Here is a 16,982-nt window from a genome sequence, read left to right on the forward strand (position 1 = left end):
CCTCTCTCCTCCATCATCACCGAGATCTACATGACAGAACCCGAAGACAAGACCTTCCTCACCTTACCCGTCACACCAATATGCTGGTTCCGGAAAGAAAACAACACTTTTGTCATAATCAACCCCACCGATGATCCCATCTGCCTTCTCAAACACCTTAATAGCCAACATCCACGCATGAAACTCGACGTCCAAGTAGAAAAAGACAACAACAAACTCCAAACAAGTGGCTACAGGAAACCAACCTGCACAGACCAATATCTTCACTTCTCATCTAATCACCCACTGCAAGTCAAGAGAGGTATAATCGCCACCCTAGCCAGAAGAGCAAAGAACATCAGCTCCACAACCCAAGGCCTTGAAGTCGAGTTAGAACACCTTCGCCATGTCTTCATAAACCTTAATCAGTACCCTGCTAATCTAGTCAACAGAACCATCAAGACCACCCTCAACCCAAAAGACAAACCACCACGTCAACAATCATCCCCGTTAATCACCAGTATACCATATGTCGATACAACCAGCCATCATATCCGCAGATTACTAAAGAGCAAGCCAACATAGATGCTGTGTTCCAGAGAGGAACATCAATTCAGCATATACTACAAGCCAACAGTAAACCAGCTACAAGCAACAAAGAAGACCCTTCAGGCGTTGTCTACTACATTCAATGCAAATGCAGAGACTTGTACATATAAACCCAAATACCCTTCATGTACATAATTCTCATTGTGCATATGTTGTGTATCATTTGCTTGATAATGGTGTAAGGATCTACACAGAAATGTCGCATCCACTGCAGTAAAGAATTTGTCTATTCATAAAAAGTGTTCCTCTTCTCAAACTTGCTCGACGATTCATCTTTGACTGGCAGTTACTATGCAATGTATTCATAAGGAAGCTTTATCAAGTGGCGTTGACTGGAAGCTGAGGGGGGTGAGTGGGCCTTAGAGGCCCGGCAAAGCAGTTAATGCAACAATATTTGCTTTTTGAAATTAATGGTAATTATTTCAAAATAACTAAATTGAAACTTTTTCACAGCAATCAGTATTGTGATTTTGAGGAATACATCGAATACTGAACATTTATATAAAGAAGTGACGTTTTGGCATACCATCAAAGTGCACTTCGGGCCTCAAATGACCCACTTGGTGGGATAAGGGTTAAGCTGTACTCATTCAAGTTGATAAAAATGAATGGTATAAAATATAATTGAATTTAATGTGTTGTGCATAATGGACATTCCATAATGATAATTTCCTATTTCAATCAATAAGCAATCAAAGGCAGGAGCCATCCAATACACATGGAGGAAGCAGTTGGTTCAGGATGATGTTTTACTCCCTTGGTCTGCAAGGTTGTTATTGGCTTGCTCTTTCTCTGGCCATTTTGTTTGCTGATCATACACTTCGTGAATAGGAGAGTCTGCATTTGACTGTCCCAATAAAATATTTGCCATCACTGTCCATCCTTTGCTTCTCTGTACTTCTGATGCCATGATGCTTCTGTACTTACTTGTGGATAGAAGTTCTGCCCATGAGGCAATGCTAAGCTTATTCATCACCAGAGCTTATCAAACAGCCAACTTACATGTCAGATAATGAACAAAACTGATCACTGTATTGTCTGGTCCAGGCTCAATTATTTACAGACCGCCCCCATACAGCTGGAATATTTGCTGAGTGCGGCGTTAAACAAACCAGCCAAAAGCATTGTAATGGAGCTTGTTTTGTCACACTGCTCATCATTTATATCTGTATAAACGCCAGGAAGAGAAGCATGTTAGTGCATGATAAGGTCATAAAACATTGCATGCAGAGATGTTTATGACATACATGATATTATTTGGTATGGGAACTGCTGCATCTGGGCCATAATTATCCGATCTTTATTGAAGGGGCGGTTGGGTAGCCTGGTGGTTAATGTATTCACTCATCATGCTGAACACCCGGGTTCAATTCCCCACATGGATACAATGTGTGAAGCCCTTTTCTAGTGTTCCCTCCATGACATTGCTTGAATATTGCTAGAAGCAGCGTAAATCCATTCTAACTCTTTATTGAAAAGGACAATGCCACTATCTAGAATGAACACTGTTTTTTGACTTACGTGTTTCATTCCATGTCATTTTCAGACTTTCAGATAAGTTCATTTTCTGAGACACTGATAGTCATGAAACAAGGAGGACTCAACACTGAAGACACTTGTGCAATAACGTGAAACACTTGAGAAATAATGTCACCATACTTGAATTACTGGTTACAGTTATGCAGGGTACCAGTGTCCTTGAGCTTTGATACTATGGTGTTTGAATCCAATAAGACCTAAAAAAAAAATGTTGCGGTTCCGATTCCCCGACCGACCCTTGAATTCTGGTGCTGACCCTATCTTTTTTCGGTGGTATGAATAAAATAAGCTTTCAGATACCATTGTTTTTTCCCGTCACCGACAGACATCGGTCATTCTGATAGAAAAAGTCTACCTACCCTGAATTTCAAAGAGGTGTAATCGGAACCACAACATCTTTTTTATTTGGCCTAACCCACGAAGTTTTTAACTGTTAACATTTAGGGTCATACAGACAGCTTGATTTCCAAGATTAATTTACTGGGGCAAAAAATGTGTTACTCTTGCTCAACTTCAGAATGATTTTTTGCTGTAATGATATACACAAAAGTCCTATAAAAATATGAAAATAAAAACGCAGTAACGCCAGCTGTAGCAAAATCACTGATCTTATGAATTAACAATACTATAGATTGATAACAAATGTACAGATAAAGCAGATCCTCTTGTAACAGCACCACATGTCAACCTTAAACCTGTCAGAGCACTCAGTTACCTACAGTTCTATATTAAGGCATATCCCATGTCACAAGTACAAGGTTTCTTGACACACTATTAACATCATTGTCATGAAAGCATTGCAGACAGCACTAATTTCATCAAGATGTTATTCTTGCACTGTGTAGTATGAACTTAAACATTAATAACTATTCATGTTATCCATACTCAATTTTATGCTGAATGAAAAATTTGTCCATATGTTTCAAATCTATCTAAGAGACTGTTTTGTAGCACCTTAGATCACAAGTGGAGATCACAAGACTTTAACTAAGGGCAAGACTAAAAGCTGGCTTTCTAGAGTATGCATACGTGTAAAACCTCTACATGATGCTGAAGCTATGACATCTGTATAACACATTCTCTGAAGATCCAGTAAGCAGAAAAACAGTACAAATACATAAATGGTGAATCTTAGCGAGGATACCCTTACTTTTCATAAAATGATGTCAAATGAATGACTACAAATGTTGACGACGTTTCTCCAACTCCTAAATGCCTATCGAAACTCATTTACAGGTGTAGTTATCAAAATGTTCTGCTCTGAGACTTGAAACCAAATGACAGACAAGCTGCATTATTGCATGTCATTGCATATTTATCAAGAAATTTTGATCAAATATATTCTTCACGTCGTCACACATCCTTTGTCTGCACATTCAATTGCAGATAATGGTAGGATTCAATAACTTGAGGGCACGTTAGTCTGTGTTACTAGAACTTGCGATTGTCAGACACTCACGGAAAACATTAACACACATTAGCAACGCACAACATCTGACAAACTGTCAGGTGGCCGGAAATGTCATTGGGACCACATCATTGCCACTATTATATGAGACATGCATATCAGTAAAAGACAGCATACCAGTCCCTATATGCTGTCGTATTCGTATTGGCAGAATAATCAATACGCTCGCCACAGGCTTTAATCTGCCATACAGCAATTTGTGCCTTATCATGCAAGCAAACAGCAAGATGCACACTAAATCCATATATTTGGGTCCAAGATTCTTTGGAATCCATTATATTCTACAGTATTTGTCAAGTTTACATCACATGATCAAGGATCAATTTGTGACATTTTCCTTGTACTAATTGTCGGAGCAATTCATCTGAAGATAATGCTTATCAGACCTGACAAGGTATACACCATACAACAACTGTCATCATCCATTGTACTTTCAGGCATTCTATCAATCTGCTTTAGACCAAAATCACCCCTCTTCACCCTCACTGATTTTAAATACCTAAACTTTAATGAATCTATAAAACTATACCATACCATATGGAATGGTAAATCATGAAACTTACTTGTAATACTGAAATGTAACAAGTCTTCAACAGGACAGGCCCAGTATTTATCACTAACTATGAGAGTTCCAAATTTTCCCCTCCAATATTATTGAAAACACAGCATTAACAATATTAAACACATTTTATGATTTAATACCCGATAGCATTCAATTAGTACAGTAGATAATGCAAATATCATCTACAAAATCCATCCAGTTGGGACATAAACAATTACTATCACCATGGTCACAGTATATTCTAGCAATCTTACAATAATGTGAGGAGGCATTGTTACAACATTAACATGGTTCTAGCCACGAAGCTATAGGTATGTGACGAAACTTAATTCATGCTATTTGTGGCTGGAGATAGGGACTCTGTTTGTCGTGTAAAGCCATTGCTGTGACAACAGTTGCCGTCTCAAACAGATACACTGATAAAAGCTTGTATTGATTTTTGCATGGCTCTTCTATTGGTTAAATCAGCCTCGTCAAATGATGCCTATCACAACAGATTTCTTAGCCATGGTCTAATTATAGATCTACTCATGTCCTTTACAGTCTTCCATTAAATCTGATACTCCATGTTTGAAGAATAGTGACACAATAACCTTCAAATATTCTTGCCCTGTATGACTATTGTCAGTCAGCAGCAAAATCAAAATGGCCGAATGGATCACCTTGCATTCATTTAGAGACAGAAAGAATGAATTCCATAATCAGCCCTTTTTCATTTTAACTAAGCACATTTGGGTTAGTGTGGTAGAATGCAGTCTAAAAAGCCACAGTCTGTTTCTTTCAGTCTTATGAGTTCTACTAAAAATATTAACACTAATGTGTAATATAAAGACTCAGGCCAAACGACAGATTCGGGAAAGTGGACACTCCATGTTTTTGTCAGAAAGGGAGGAATTAAGATCTGTATTACAGTACACACGGACATTAGATAATGGATCGAAAATGCAGCAATAATGGGTCCCAAATGTATTGACCACATGAACAGGAAACTGACGTGACGTCAAACTGGAGATATGTATCATCATACAAAAAGTCGTGACATCATGCTGGAGATTACTGCACTAAACCTGGTATGGACATCAGAGATGTAAATAATCAGTTAGTGCAATGTCATTATTAATACTCCCTATACATTGATGAAGGTTGCTGATCCGGTGATACAAAAACAGTCAGAATAAATGTATGACAGGCTAGATTAGAAATAGCTTAGTACATCAAGCGTAAATTAGTGCAATTACCAGTATTGTATTGTCTGCAGATAGTTTGTAGGTTAATGTGTGGTTAAGCTGAGGCAAAAAATAAGAATAGGGCCTTCATATACGATTCTTTGCCTTATTTTTAATGTTTTAGCGCCTAAACTGTATTGACTTACATACAGAATAATAGTAACACACTGATGAGGCTCATGACAAATTCATCTGTTCCTTCAGGGCAGTTTGTCCTGTTATATTTTCTTGCAATTAAATTATACTTGAATATAAATATCCCTCTCAATTTATGAGTACAACTTTTGAGGAAAGTTGCTGTTTCATTTTCAGTTTCGTCACTTCAGGTAAAGAAAAGGAGATATATATGGCAGCGAAAATGTCAGTTTTGTGGTAAAAGCCCACTCAACAGGATGATATACTATTTCAGTTATACTTCCTTTTTTGACTTCTGATGTTACATACTGTCAAAATAATCAGCAGACAAGTAATAACAAAACTGTCGATTTTTTAAAAGAAACATGCAATATCCACAGTAAAGCATGATAAAAGTAACTTGTCATGACAGGATCAACATACACAAGAAATATTCCTACCTTCTTCCATCTCTTCTTCTTGGTTCGTGGCCCCCATTTCCTGCACGTCACCATTGACCACCCCACCATTGCTGTCTGTCCCACCATGCTGACTGTCGTCTGTAAACAAGAAAGCAAATCATAAACCAGAAAAATAGTGTTACAACAATTACTTACACAGGCTGGGTTTGAAATACCCCATACATTAGTGTGCCATGGCACGGTAAATATTGAAATGACACGGTTAAAAGATGTTCTCTGTGACTTTTTGACACGCCTAATTTTCTGGAGACATAGCTCACATTTAGTCATTTAATCCCCCAAACAATTAACTGAATAATGCCATACATATTTGAATGCTCATAAACCCATTTCTTTATTTAACACTAAATTTCAAATGATTATCATCATTGTCATTTATTCTAAAAACACGTGGGCATACTTGATTTCTGAAAGGCACACCTAAAATATTTGTCTGGTGCCCTAAGGCACACTTAGATAAAAAAGTATTTCTATCCCTGACAAGGTTAACTCTAACCTACTGGTACTTTGCTATTTGATAGGGGCGGTGGGGTGACATAGTGGATAAAGTGTTTGCTTGTCACAACCCTGGTTCGAATCCCTACATCGGTACAATGTGTGAAGCCCATTTCTGGTGTCCCCCGACATGATATTGTTGGAATATTGCTTAAAAACAGCATAAAACCAGACTCACTCAATTACTGCTATTTGATAGCACACTGTAAATAATCAATGTGGAACAGGCAATCCAGTGATTCAAGTCAATAAGGTAAGATAACAAACTATCAATTAAGCCATCAAGCCTGACCATATCATCCATTTGATTGCCTCTCATGAAATAATAATAAAGATAAATCAGAAAAATAAATTTTATCTAACTATTCAGTGTATGAAATAAGCCAAAAATCCAGCCAGACATCTAATTTTTTTACCAGACCATTGGGCTGGCTAGCTGTAAATTGAGACCATCCGTCGGAAATCTTGACCGTCTCGGGCGGTTGGACGGGCCTTATTTCATACACTGCTATTCACCACATGCTTAAAAGTTCAGGATCCAGTTGTATCATTGCTTCATTAACTAATGTCAACATTAAACCCTAATGATACATTAAATCCTTAATGCATCATTAGTTAATGGCAACGTTAAAAAACGGTTGTATCAAACACTTATTAGCGTATCATTATCTAACAACGTCCTAATGTAAAGATTTTCATTAAATTTGGGGATTCCCGTAAATATTTCCCACAATTCCGTGACGTAAGCACGTAAGCGTTACTCTCGGTTGTCCGTCAAATGGCATCTTTGCGGCTAAACCTCGGAACAAAAACAAACATTTTGACTGCTGTGAAGTAACACATCTAAATAATTCTGAAACATTGCCGATAAACCTAGAATCGGTTGGGATGTTTTGGAAAATACACGAACACAAACGCCGAAGTGAGCTTTACGCCATATTGGATAGTGTTTACAAAATCAAGTTTCGCTAAGGCCGGTCATATGACGCCTATTACATCACATATATTTCATATTCAGTTGTGACAAATGCATTGCTGAATTCCACATACATTTTAGAATCAAATTACAAATGGACTTTGTCACTAAAACCAAGTGTCTAGAAATAAACGAGAGAGTGAGTGAGTGAGTTTGGTTTTACGCCGCTTTTAGTTTTAGCAATATTCAAGCAATATCACGGCTGGGGACACCAGAAATGGGCTTCACACATTGTACCCATGCGGGGAATCGAACCTGGGTCTTTGGCGTGATGAGCAGACGCTTTAACCACTAGGCTACCCCACCGCCCCTAGAAATAAACAAAACATAGTGGGTGTGAAAACGGAGCGTTGTGCTCTGAACACAGTGCTTGCTTAGAAATGTAAACAAAGTGAAAATCAGACTTTATACTGGGCAGCATTTTCTCAAGTTTTTGGACATCAGTTTGTCTATTCGTGGCATGCATGAGCTCAATACTTTTAGAGTATGCATGGAAAGAGTATCGTAGCAAGAACTAGAAAATTAAAAACAGATACAATACAGAAATTTGATACTTTCATTCGAAAGTTCTGTGCAGCGTGACACCATGCCAGGCGCAAAATCATGGAGAATGACATAGGCAATTATCGGCATTTCTGACATTTTCAATGAAAACAATAAAACAAATAACCATACGCAGATAGTCAGAATGTTTCCGATTACTTACATCATACATTTATGGAAAAAGGTTCGCTCGCAAAATCGTTGGCACCCATATCAACAAAGCCACCATTTCATGAGAAATCGGTCATTGGTAGTGATGTCATATGTCAACATATGTTTACTTTGCGTATCGTTCACATATGGTTTCATGAAACTAATTTCATTGTCAACATTTAGTATTTTAAACCTAAGTAAAACTGACATAATAAATAAAAATTATTTATTTCATGAAATGTATATATGCACACGTCTTTAAAGGATTTATATGTCATGTTCATTGAATTTGTTGATGTTGTGTTATAGACAAAACAATGGTGTATAATCATTGGCCAGATGCGCGTTTGTCACAAATGTTTTGAGTATCATTGTTTTCGATAATTCCTTGAACAAAACATCACGAAAATATAGTGTCCTTATTCACAGCAAATTCTCTCCAAGTGGTCTGAGTTACAATGACTTCAACACATATTGCGAGTCATTTTTAAGAATGAGTGTATAATGTTATACATAAGCACACAAACTAATTTAATACATACCTATGTTGTTCAGTTATCAGGCAGAATTTTGTTCGCTCACACTTTCCGTAAAGATTCCAAATTGAAAATACAGCAGCACAGCACTTTTATCAGTGCACGATAAAAAGCAGAGACATTTACTGTTTTTTAACGCATACCAAAATTAGGGGAAACATTTAGCAGTGTCTACGTTTCAAACTGGGTTCAAACCACGAGATAGGACATTTAATACTCTACATTTCTGTGTAATTTTATAGCTGTAGGTAGATCCAATGCTGCGCAAACGAAATTCTGGCGCATGTTCACTTTTCCAGGAAGTTTTAATGACGCTCTAATGATACCCCAGAACCTTCTTTAAGTTAATGACGCGCTAATGACAAAACAACGTCATTAAAACGTTAGTACATCGGAATTTAATGACACATTACTTAATGAACATTTAATGTCACGTTAATACTTCATTAAAGTTTGATACAACCCGGTCCAGGATTTTTAGCATTACATCCCTACGTCCAATGCACTTTTGCATGTATTCAGAGAAATTATGTACTACATATAATATAGTGTAAAATTATTTTATCATGAACGAAGTAGCAGGATATAACAACCTGTAACACTATTACAGATATAACAAGGCATATAGAGCCTAATGATTCTGGCATGTCAAAGGCAGGCAGCTCCAAGTTTCACATAAATTCTGAACATCAAATATATAGTAAAACTGAGGAAGGCATTTGATGATTGTAGTTCATCTGCATTGAGAGTTACAGAGAAATGACTTAGAACAGTGATGATCTGTTAGATTTGAAGTAGTGTCATTTAGGTTAAAATAGAAAAATTGTGAAAAGCTAGTTCAACTTCAGCTAGTTTTGATAAATGTAGCTTATTTACATTGACAGTTGTTACTAGTGTTGGTCCATTGTGACTTTCTAAAGAGAACGAGCAAGTTTAAGTTATGTTTTTACGTCATTGGTTACAAGTTTGTCAGAGACTTCATTCACATAACATGCAGCAATCTGCATAAATGGTGAATTATTAAATGTGAGGACTGTTTAAGTTGTGACACTTCCGTGAATATTTACTGAAGTGGAAACTGAAGAAAGTATATTTGTCAAATACAAACAGGACAGATGATCAAAACAGTGAACTTAACATATTTACGCTTGTAATTTTCTCATACAGAACACCATATGACTTGACTTGGTGAGTGTGGTTGATAGGTACTTGCCAGTTGTCATTTCTCTAGTAATCTGTATCTATTAATGAAATTACTTAGATTAACTGGTAACAGGTATTTGGTAACTGGTGAGATATGGTATCAACTTGCTAACCATGTAAAGGCTGAATAGTATGAACAAAATGTCTTAAATGTAGTATCTCGATACTTATCGTATCGTGACCTCTGTAATCTATCGTGAGGCAGCTGTGTAGTGACGTCCCCAATGTCCATGTATTGAAGCATTGGTAGGCAAGTTGGCTTTAGCTGAACACTACCAGAAATAAGCCTGATCATGTTGGTACCATTAAAAGGCACTTAGCATGGTTAACTTGTAGTTGTACATGAACCTAAGACAACAACCCAACATTACACTTTTGTCTGTGTTAGCTGAATCAGTGGTGTTAAGCATTTTTTATATGTATGTAAAATCTCTAGTTTTACAGGTTCAACTTAAGTCATGCGAAATTTCAGAATTTATCATAATATGAATAATACATAATGTGGTTTTTCAGACATCTTAGGGACATTGAAATATGTACATTGATCCATGAACACTGTCCAGTTGTTCTCTTGCTACTTTTCTTCCATAATTCAAGAATTTTTATGTGTTATTTTAGTTTGAGTATCAAACTCCCCATTGCAATTATATATTTTTTAAAATACATAAGTAAACCAACTAACAATTTGTCTGAATACATCACCTCATTGACGCACCAGTCAGTCAGGTGGCATATTGTCAGGGCTAAAGGCAGTGTTTCGCCGAGACATTGGACAAATGGATATCCTATCCCTTACAGCATTAAAATATGGGGTCAGTTTTAAAACTTAAAGGGAGATATTTGTCTAGGGTATTGCTGCAGATTTGCCAGCTGCATAGTATTTAGTATGGCTATTCTGCCAGATGTAATTAAACAAACTGCATCAACATCCTATTTCATATACAAAATGGTGTAGGAAGTACTGTCAAGTCTTGTTTGTGACTGTTGTTGGTATGTCTCTAAAGGTAATCATTCTAAGATTAGTATTGGCTCTGTCACTGAATTCATATGATGTAATTATGAAGCCGGGTTTGTTGAAGTTGAAAATGTCACTGTATTGAACTTCAGTGTCACTGTCAGGACACTATGTGTAACATTTTGTCCATCACTAATATTACTTGTGGTCAGCAATTCTGCATCAGTAAGATGCGTTTTGTGGTAAATCAAAGTCGAAACAGTCTTGGCATTATCGGAAAATGTTTTTGCGATGAACCTTTTCTTGATGCCGTATTTTCAGGCTGGACAATGGTTTATTAATTTCAGCAGAGAACCACTGAAAATCATCCCTACATTTGCCAAAATGTGTAAGCTGGATTCTGATCATCATGGACTTTCAACAATTCAAAGGGGCTGATAGTAAAGTGAAATGCATTTGAGCTGTTCAAACATGAATATTTACTTTCAATAATCGAAACTGCTATGACATGTTACAGTGATGTGAGTGAGTATAGTTTTATGTCGCACTCAGCAATATTCCAGCTACATGGTGGCGGTCTGTAAATAACCGAGTCTAGACCAGACAATCCATTGATCAACAGCATGAGCATCGAACCACGCAATTAGGAACTGATGACATGTTTCAACCAAGTCAGCGAGCCTGACCACCCGATCCTGTTAGTTGCCTCTTACGACAAACATGGGTTACTGAAGATCGATATTCTAACCCGGATCTTCACGGGTCCACAGTGACGTGAAATATGTTAAGAGACAATCATTAACACCATAATTATGGAAAATATACAAAGATACATTTAAACACCTCATGAGTCACTGACAACATATTTTTGGTGTAAATTTATAAATTAATGCAGGAATGCTGAGAGACCACTGATTCAGCAGCACAAAGCAAGGGAAAGAACAGTTAAAAGTAAAGAGGAACAAGACAGGAACATCCTTAACTTTGACATCCTTACAACTGGAAAAATATTAGGGCTGTGTACTTGCAAGTAAATTGTACTGCAATATATTGTGTTACAGGTATCCATATTGCGACACATTGTGAGCTTAAGTGTTTGACAGCGAGTGACACCAATTGTAAATACAGATCCATTCACCACATACTAAGTGCCTTAAAAAAATGTAATTTTTCAAGTAAAATTGATATTTTTATAGTTATCATGACTCATGATCTTTTGCTTATCTCCCTTTTCCTTGCGAATGGTAGTGGAACACTTGAATCCCTTGAAGTTCCCAAAGCGGACCTAAAAATACACTCACCCACGAGTTACCTCCCTTTTCCTGCGTAAACAGTCATGTGACCAGCCTTACTTGTCACTCTCTCCTGATTTTTCTGCCCAAGCACTTGGATCTGCTGTACAATCCGAAGTGATTCCAGCGGGGGAGGGCTTGACCGCATGAGTCAGGATAAGTATAAAAATATCAATATTACTTGAAAAATTACATATTTTTTCTTATCCTGACTCATGATCTTTTGCTTATACTACTTATAGAATCCGACGGATTGGTGGTGGATCAGGCCACTTCCTGGATTCATCAGCTGTATTTAGATACGTCCTGTATCCCCCCCATGTGAACTGCGTAGTGGCATTACCGAGATCCTATTCTTCCAACTTCCGTTATAACTTCCACTTCTTGTCTTACATCCATCTCAGACAAGTTGAATCATCTTGATTCATGTGGCTTCAGATAAACTAGTATCTTCTTATTACAGCTCGAGTGTAGTCTGGTCTAGAGGTTCGTAGGCATCACTGGTAAGATGACGTAGAATTACATTCAGATCCCAGGCCGGATTTTGAACTTATTTTGCTGGTCCTCCAGTTTAAAAGATCTCAGCAGAGCAAGTAATTCTGGTACTCTCGTCAAATTGATGCCTGTTTTCATGGTAATCACTGTACTGACAGCAGCGAGGTATGTAGATGATGTACAGGTAAGATCTTTACCCATACAGGATCTTTAATCACTCATGCTAGCCTGTCCTAGACTGTACACATGGACTTTCAAACTAACACTTTTCCTTAGTAAAGGTTATCAACAACAGCGTGATAAAGGGTGAGATTTTCCAACTCGAGTGTTAATAATATCATCTGTACGTCCGTTCAAGGATACTTGAAGGCGTTGTTAACATTAAGCCCTTTACAAAGGTCGCCTTGAGGTTCTCCAGTACTCGAGATATCAGCTTCATAGGTGATATCATATTGGAGTCGAAGTCATCAGCGTACATGCAGTACGTCTCTGTTGGGTTGGAGTGAGTGAGTGAACGACAATATCTGCAGGCCATCTGCTACCTCAGACCTCAGCATCCGTATAGATGAAGTGATTCCTTTCATCAAGTAGGTTGTCGTCCGAAACTGAACCTATACAGGTATGAGGTTTGTGCAGGTTGTAGAGTTGTGCAGGCTGTAAACTGTAGAGATCGCACATGTTACAGATTTTTTTGTTGAGTTTTAAACTCTGACAAAACCATTCCGTTTTCATCATTGCTTCGTTTTATTCAGCTGTATGGTAATAGAGTCGACGTCAACATCCTGCCTGTTGATGTAAGGGTTTGTAGATGTCTCTGTTGCTGTTATGTGCCTGTAGATCTGCGAGTTTTCGAACCTTGTAGATGTCTGTAGCTTTCTCAAAGCTGTGTGTAGGTTAGAAGGTACCTTGAATATAGGTTCAATCGGAGGAATAGTCACCGAGTCAAAGTCGTCATTACGCATATTATAAGTGTAGAGTTCATCTATATCCTTAGAAGGAGACTCCAAGTTCAAACCATTGGCTATCCAATCTGTAACCTTTGAGTCCGGGAAGACAAAGTCTGGTTATTCATCAGTTATCTCCTGATCGGTAGAGCTATGCCTCCGCAAATCATGCTTCTGCGAACCTGTATCCCTTCTCGAACCTCCATCATCTTTTTGCAAACTGAAGATTCCTCCCTTCGCGAACGTCTATCTTGAGAGTCCTCTCTTCGCGAACCTCTATCTGTAGATTCATCTCTTCACAAACCTCTGTAATATGAGCTTTCTCTTCGCGAACATCTGTTGCTAGATGTATCCTTTCCTGAACCTCTGTGATGTGAGCTTTCTCTTCGCGAATGTCTGTCACTAGATGTATCCCTTCATGAACGTCTGTGATGTGAGCCTTCTCTTCGCGAACCTCTGTCTCATGATGAGTGACTTCGCGAACCTCTGTGAGAGAGATGAGATCTCGATCTAGAGCAGCTAGGTGTAGGAGATGGATCCTTCGATGTTCTCGAACGTTGAGGGTTCGCAGATGTAGAATGATGAGTAGGCATGTCTTCCATCCTCCTCCAAGATGACAGAGTTGTCCGACTGTGGAGACTTTCACAAAGATGTACGTTCGCCAACGTAGTCTTGAGACATAGTTCTCTGAGGAGTAGGTTCGCGCAGGTCCGTAGGTTTGCGCATGATGTCAGTAGATGAGAGGAGGATCATCCAAAAAAGTCTAGTTCATGCGGAGGAAATATCTCTTCGTTGCAGGATTTCTGATGCGTTGACTTACTAGGCAACGTAGATGTACCCTCCGATCCGGTAACAGATGCTTTTTCTGCGACGTAGAAGAAGACGTCTTTTTCTTAGCTTGAGTCGGAGACAACTGTCTTGGCCCCCATACCAGCAGACTGTCCCTGCAACGTACTCAACATAGCACCAGTATTATGAATTTCAGCAGTAGCAAGCAACATACAGTTTGCAGGCTGATCTCCTGTTTTATCAACCGTGGCTTGAGATGACTTCCTCACCTGATCCATGGCACGTCTATAGATATAAGACAAATATTGACTAAATTGTAGATTTGATAAATCAACACAATAAGTACAGCGCAAGCTGGAAGAACATTGTTTTATGCACGAAAGGCATTGGGGGTGAGGATCAGCCACGGATAACCTGTGCCTGCAAACACTGCAAGATTTCATGAAATGTAAACAAAGTTACGTAACATGAAATTATGACACAAATACAAATAATTTTTATATTTTTTTTTACATATGATACATAATAGTTATTGCCTAAATTAAAAGGATATAATGCCGTATACGGGACTCCAGTGCTCGCCCAAACATCCACTTGGGCGAAAAGGGAGAGAGTGACAAGTAAGGCTGGTCACATGACTGTTTACGCAGGAAAAGGGAGGTAACTCGTGGGTGAGTGTATTTTTACGTCCGCTTTGGGAACTTCAAGGGATTCAAGTGTTCCACTACCATTCGCAAGGAAATAGGAGATAAGCAAAAGATCATGAGTCAGGATAAGAAAAAATTATAGGTTATGGTTCTGATAACTCTGATCTCAAACAGGGGTCAAAATTGTTTTTAAATCTTTTCTTGCACAAGGGCAAGTATAAACACAGTGAATGGTTACTTAACTATGTACGAAACATACCATTTTGATACTGATTTTAAGAGTCAATGATTTGTAGATGTTGCTTGCCCCTGGGCAAGATAAAATGCTTATTTTACCTGTCCGACATCAAATACTTACTGTACCTGGGAGTCGGGCAATCATATTTTTACCCCTGTCAAAACAAGGTTGAATAGTAAAGGATTCTTACTTTCTTTAGTATACAAAATATGCTGTTTAATAAATTAATTATGAAGGGTAACATCATGTATCAATTGTGACTGAAAGTCAGGGTAGAACTGAACTTAAACCATCAAAATAACCATCAAACTTGCAATATTATTTTACCCAATATACCTGTACTGTAAAAATATTACGATGTGTATCATTTGAAAAGAGTAGAGCAGTATACCAGTAATGTAATCCTAAAATATAGTTTTATTTCAGTGAAAATGATTGGCACTAGTCCTAACAATGCTAACCTGATAAGCACATTTATTTAATAATCACACCACCCTGGGTTTTTTTTACTCAAAATAACATTAGACTTGAATGACATGAAACAATTTAAAGTTATGCTCCTTAAAAGAACCTTGCCCTCATTAGAACAAACTAAAAAAAGAAAGGAACAAAACACAAGGGACAAAACCCTGTAAATTATTAATTTCTGTTCTCGTTTGGCAACTTGAAATCTTGATCAAGTTGATGATTTATGCAAAAGCTAAAATATCTAGAGTTGTTTCACAGTAAATCTGTCTGTCCCATAACATTAGACAAGGAGCAAAAAAAAATTGTGAATTTGATCTGTATTCCTGTCATCGATGCACCCACAGGTTTCCAATCAACCTATCCCCATTCAAGTAGGACAGAGACTGTGCGGGAAAGACAATAGGGAAAGCCCATATGAATGAGTACATATGGTAAGCTCGAACCACACAAACGTGTGACAGAAAAGACAAGGAATGATCCCAGCATCAGGGTATGGTGAGACATTGCCTAATCTCTGAGTCTTTTTAGCTCTTAAAAATATAGTTCATTCTGCATCAATCTACTTATTCTGCTCCGAAGCAACGTAACTTGAAAAATAATTGCCATCCTAAGAGGCATCATGTTCTCCATATGTCCTGATGTCAGTGTGTTCTGGCTTCATCTTACAGATCCTTTTAAGTTTCTTTATAATGTTTATAGATACAAGTTTGAATGAATATGATAAGACCGCAACAAGGACCGTCAAGAACTCCAAGATGTGTTTAGCTTTCTTGAAATGATACTAAATCATGCTCACTTAGGAGATAAGAATATAAATTTGTATGTTTTCAATTGATAAAAGTGTATATAAAAGACATTAAAATTATAGCTAACAAAATTTAAAAGTAACTAGTTAACAAAACATTGTTCTGAACACCTGATGTTTCAGATATAGTTACGATGAAGATACAGCACTGACTCCTCCTCCAGCACATTTCATCCAATCATCTCAAAGGTCTCTAATTAATGATAAGTCGGTATATAACAGGACCATGAGTTATGACTAGACAGATCTTTTTGACAGCTCCCATTTGCATTCAGTGCAAGAAAGTAATAGAATCACACAATGTTATTTGGACACTGATTGCATTAGACACCCTAAAAGTTTCAAGGGAAATAGAACATCAAGTTCTGCATGAAATAGTCATCTGGAGTGAAAGGAAGATTGCAGTGGTTATCATGGTTATTAGTGAATAACTTACTCTATGTTCAATTATTAAAATGCTTGAA

The 16,982-nt window shown here is 37.7% G+C and overlaps 1 protein-coding gene across 1 annotated transcript in view; it reads right to left on the minus strand.

Annotated features, from left to right (window-relative positions):
• The window catches only part of LOC124291753 (ubiquitin carboxyl-terminal hydrolase 7-like), a 43,152-nt gene that overhangs the window by 23,668 nt on the left and 2,502 nt on the right, over positions 1 to 16,982 (minus strand). The window contains exon 2 of the mRNA XM_046728826.1: positions 5,959 to 6,057. Within this exon, the coding sequence (XP_046584782.1) occupies positions 5,959 to 6,057 (99 nt within the window). The remainder of the gene's footprint in view (positions 1 to 5,958; positions 6,058 to 16,982) is intronic.

Source organism: Haliotis rubra, unplaced genomic scaffold (assembly GCF_003918875.1).
Source record: "Haliotis rubra isolate DU_JTF1 unplaced genomic scaffold, ASM391887v1 Scf5, whole genome shotgun sequence".
In the NCBI taxonomy this organism is placed as follows: domain Eukaryota; kingdom Metazoa; phylum Mollusca; class Gastropoda; order Lepetellida; family Haliotidae; genus Haliotis; species Haliotis rubra.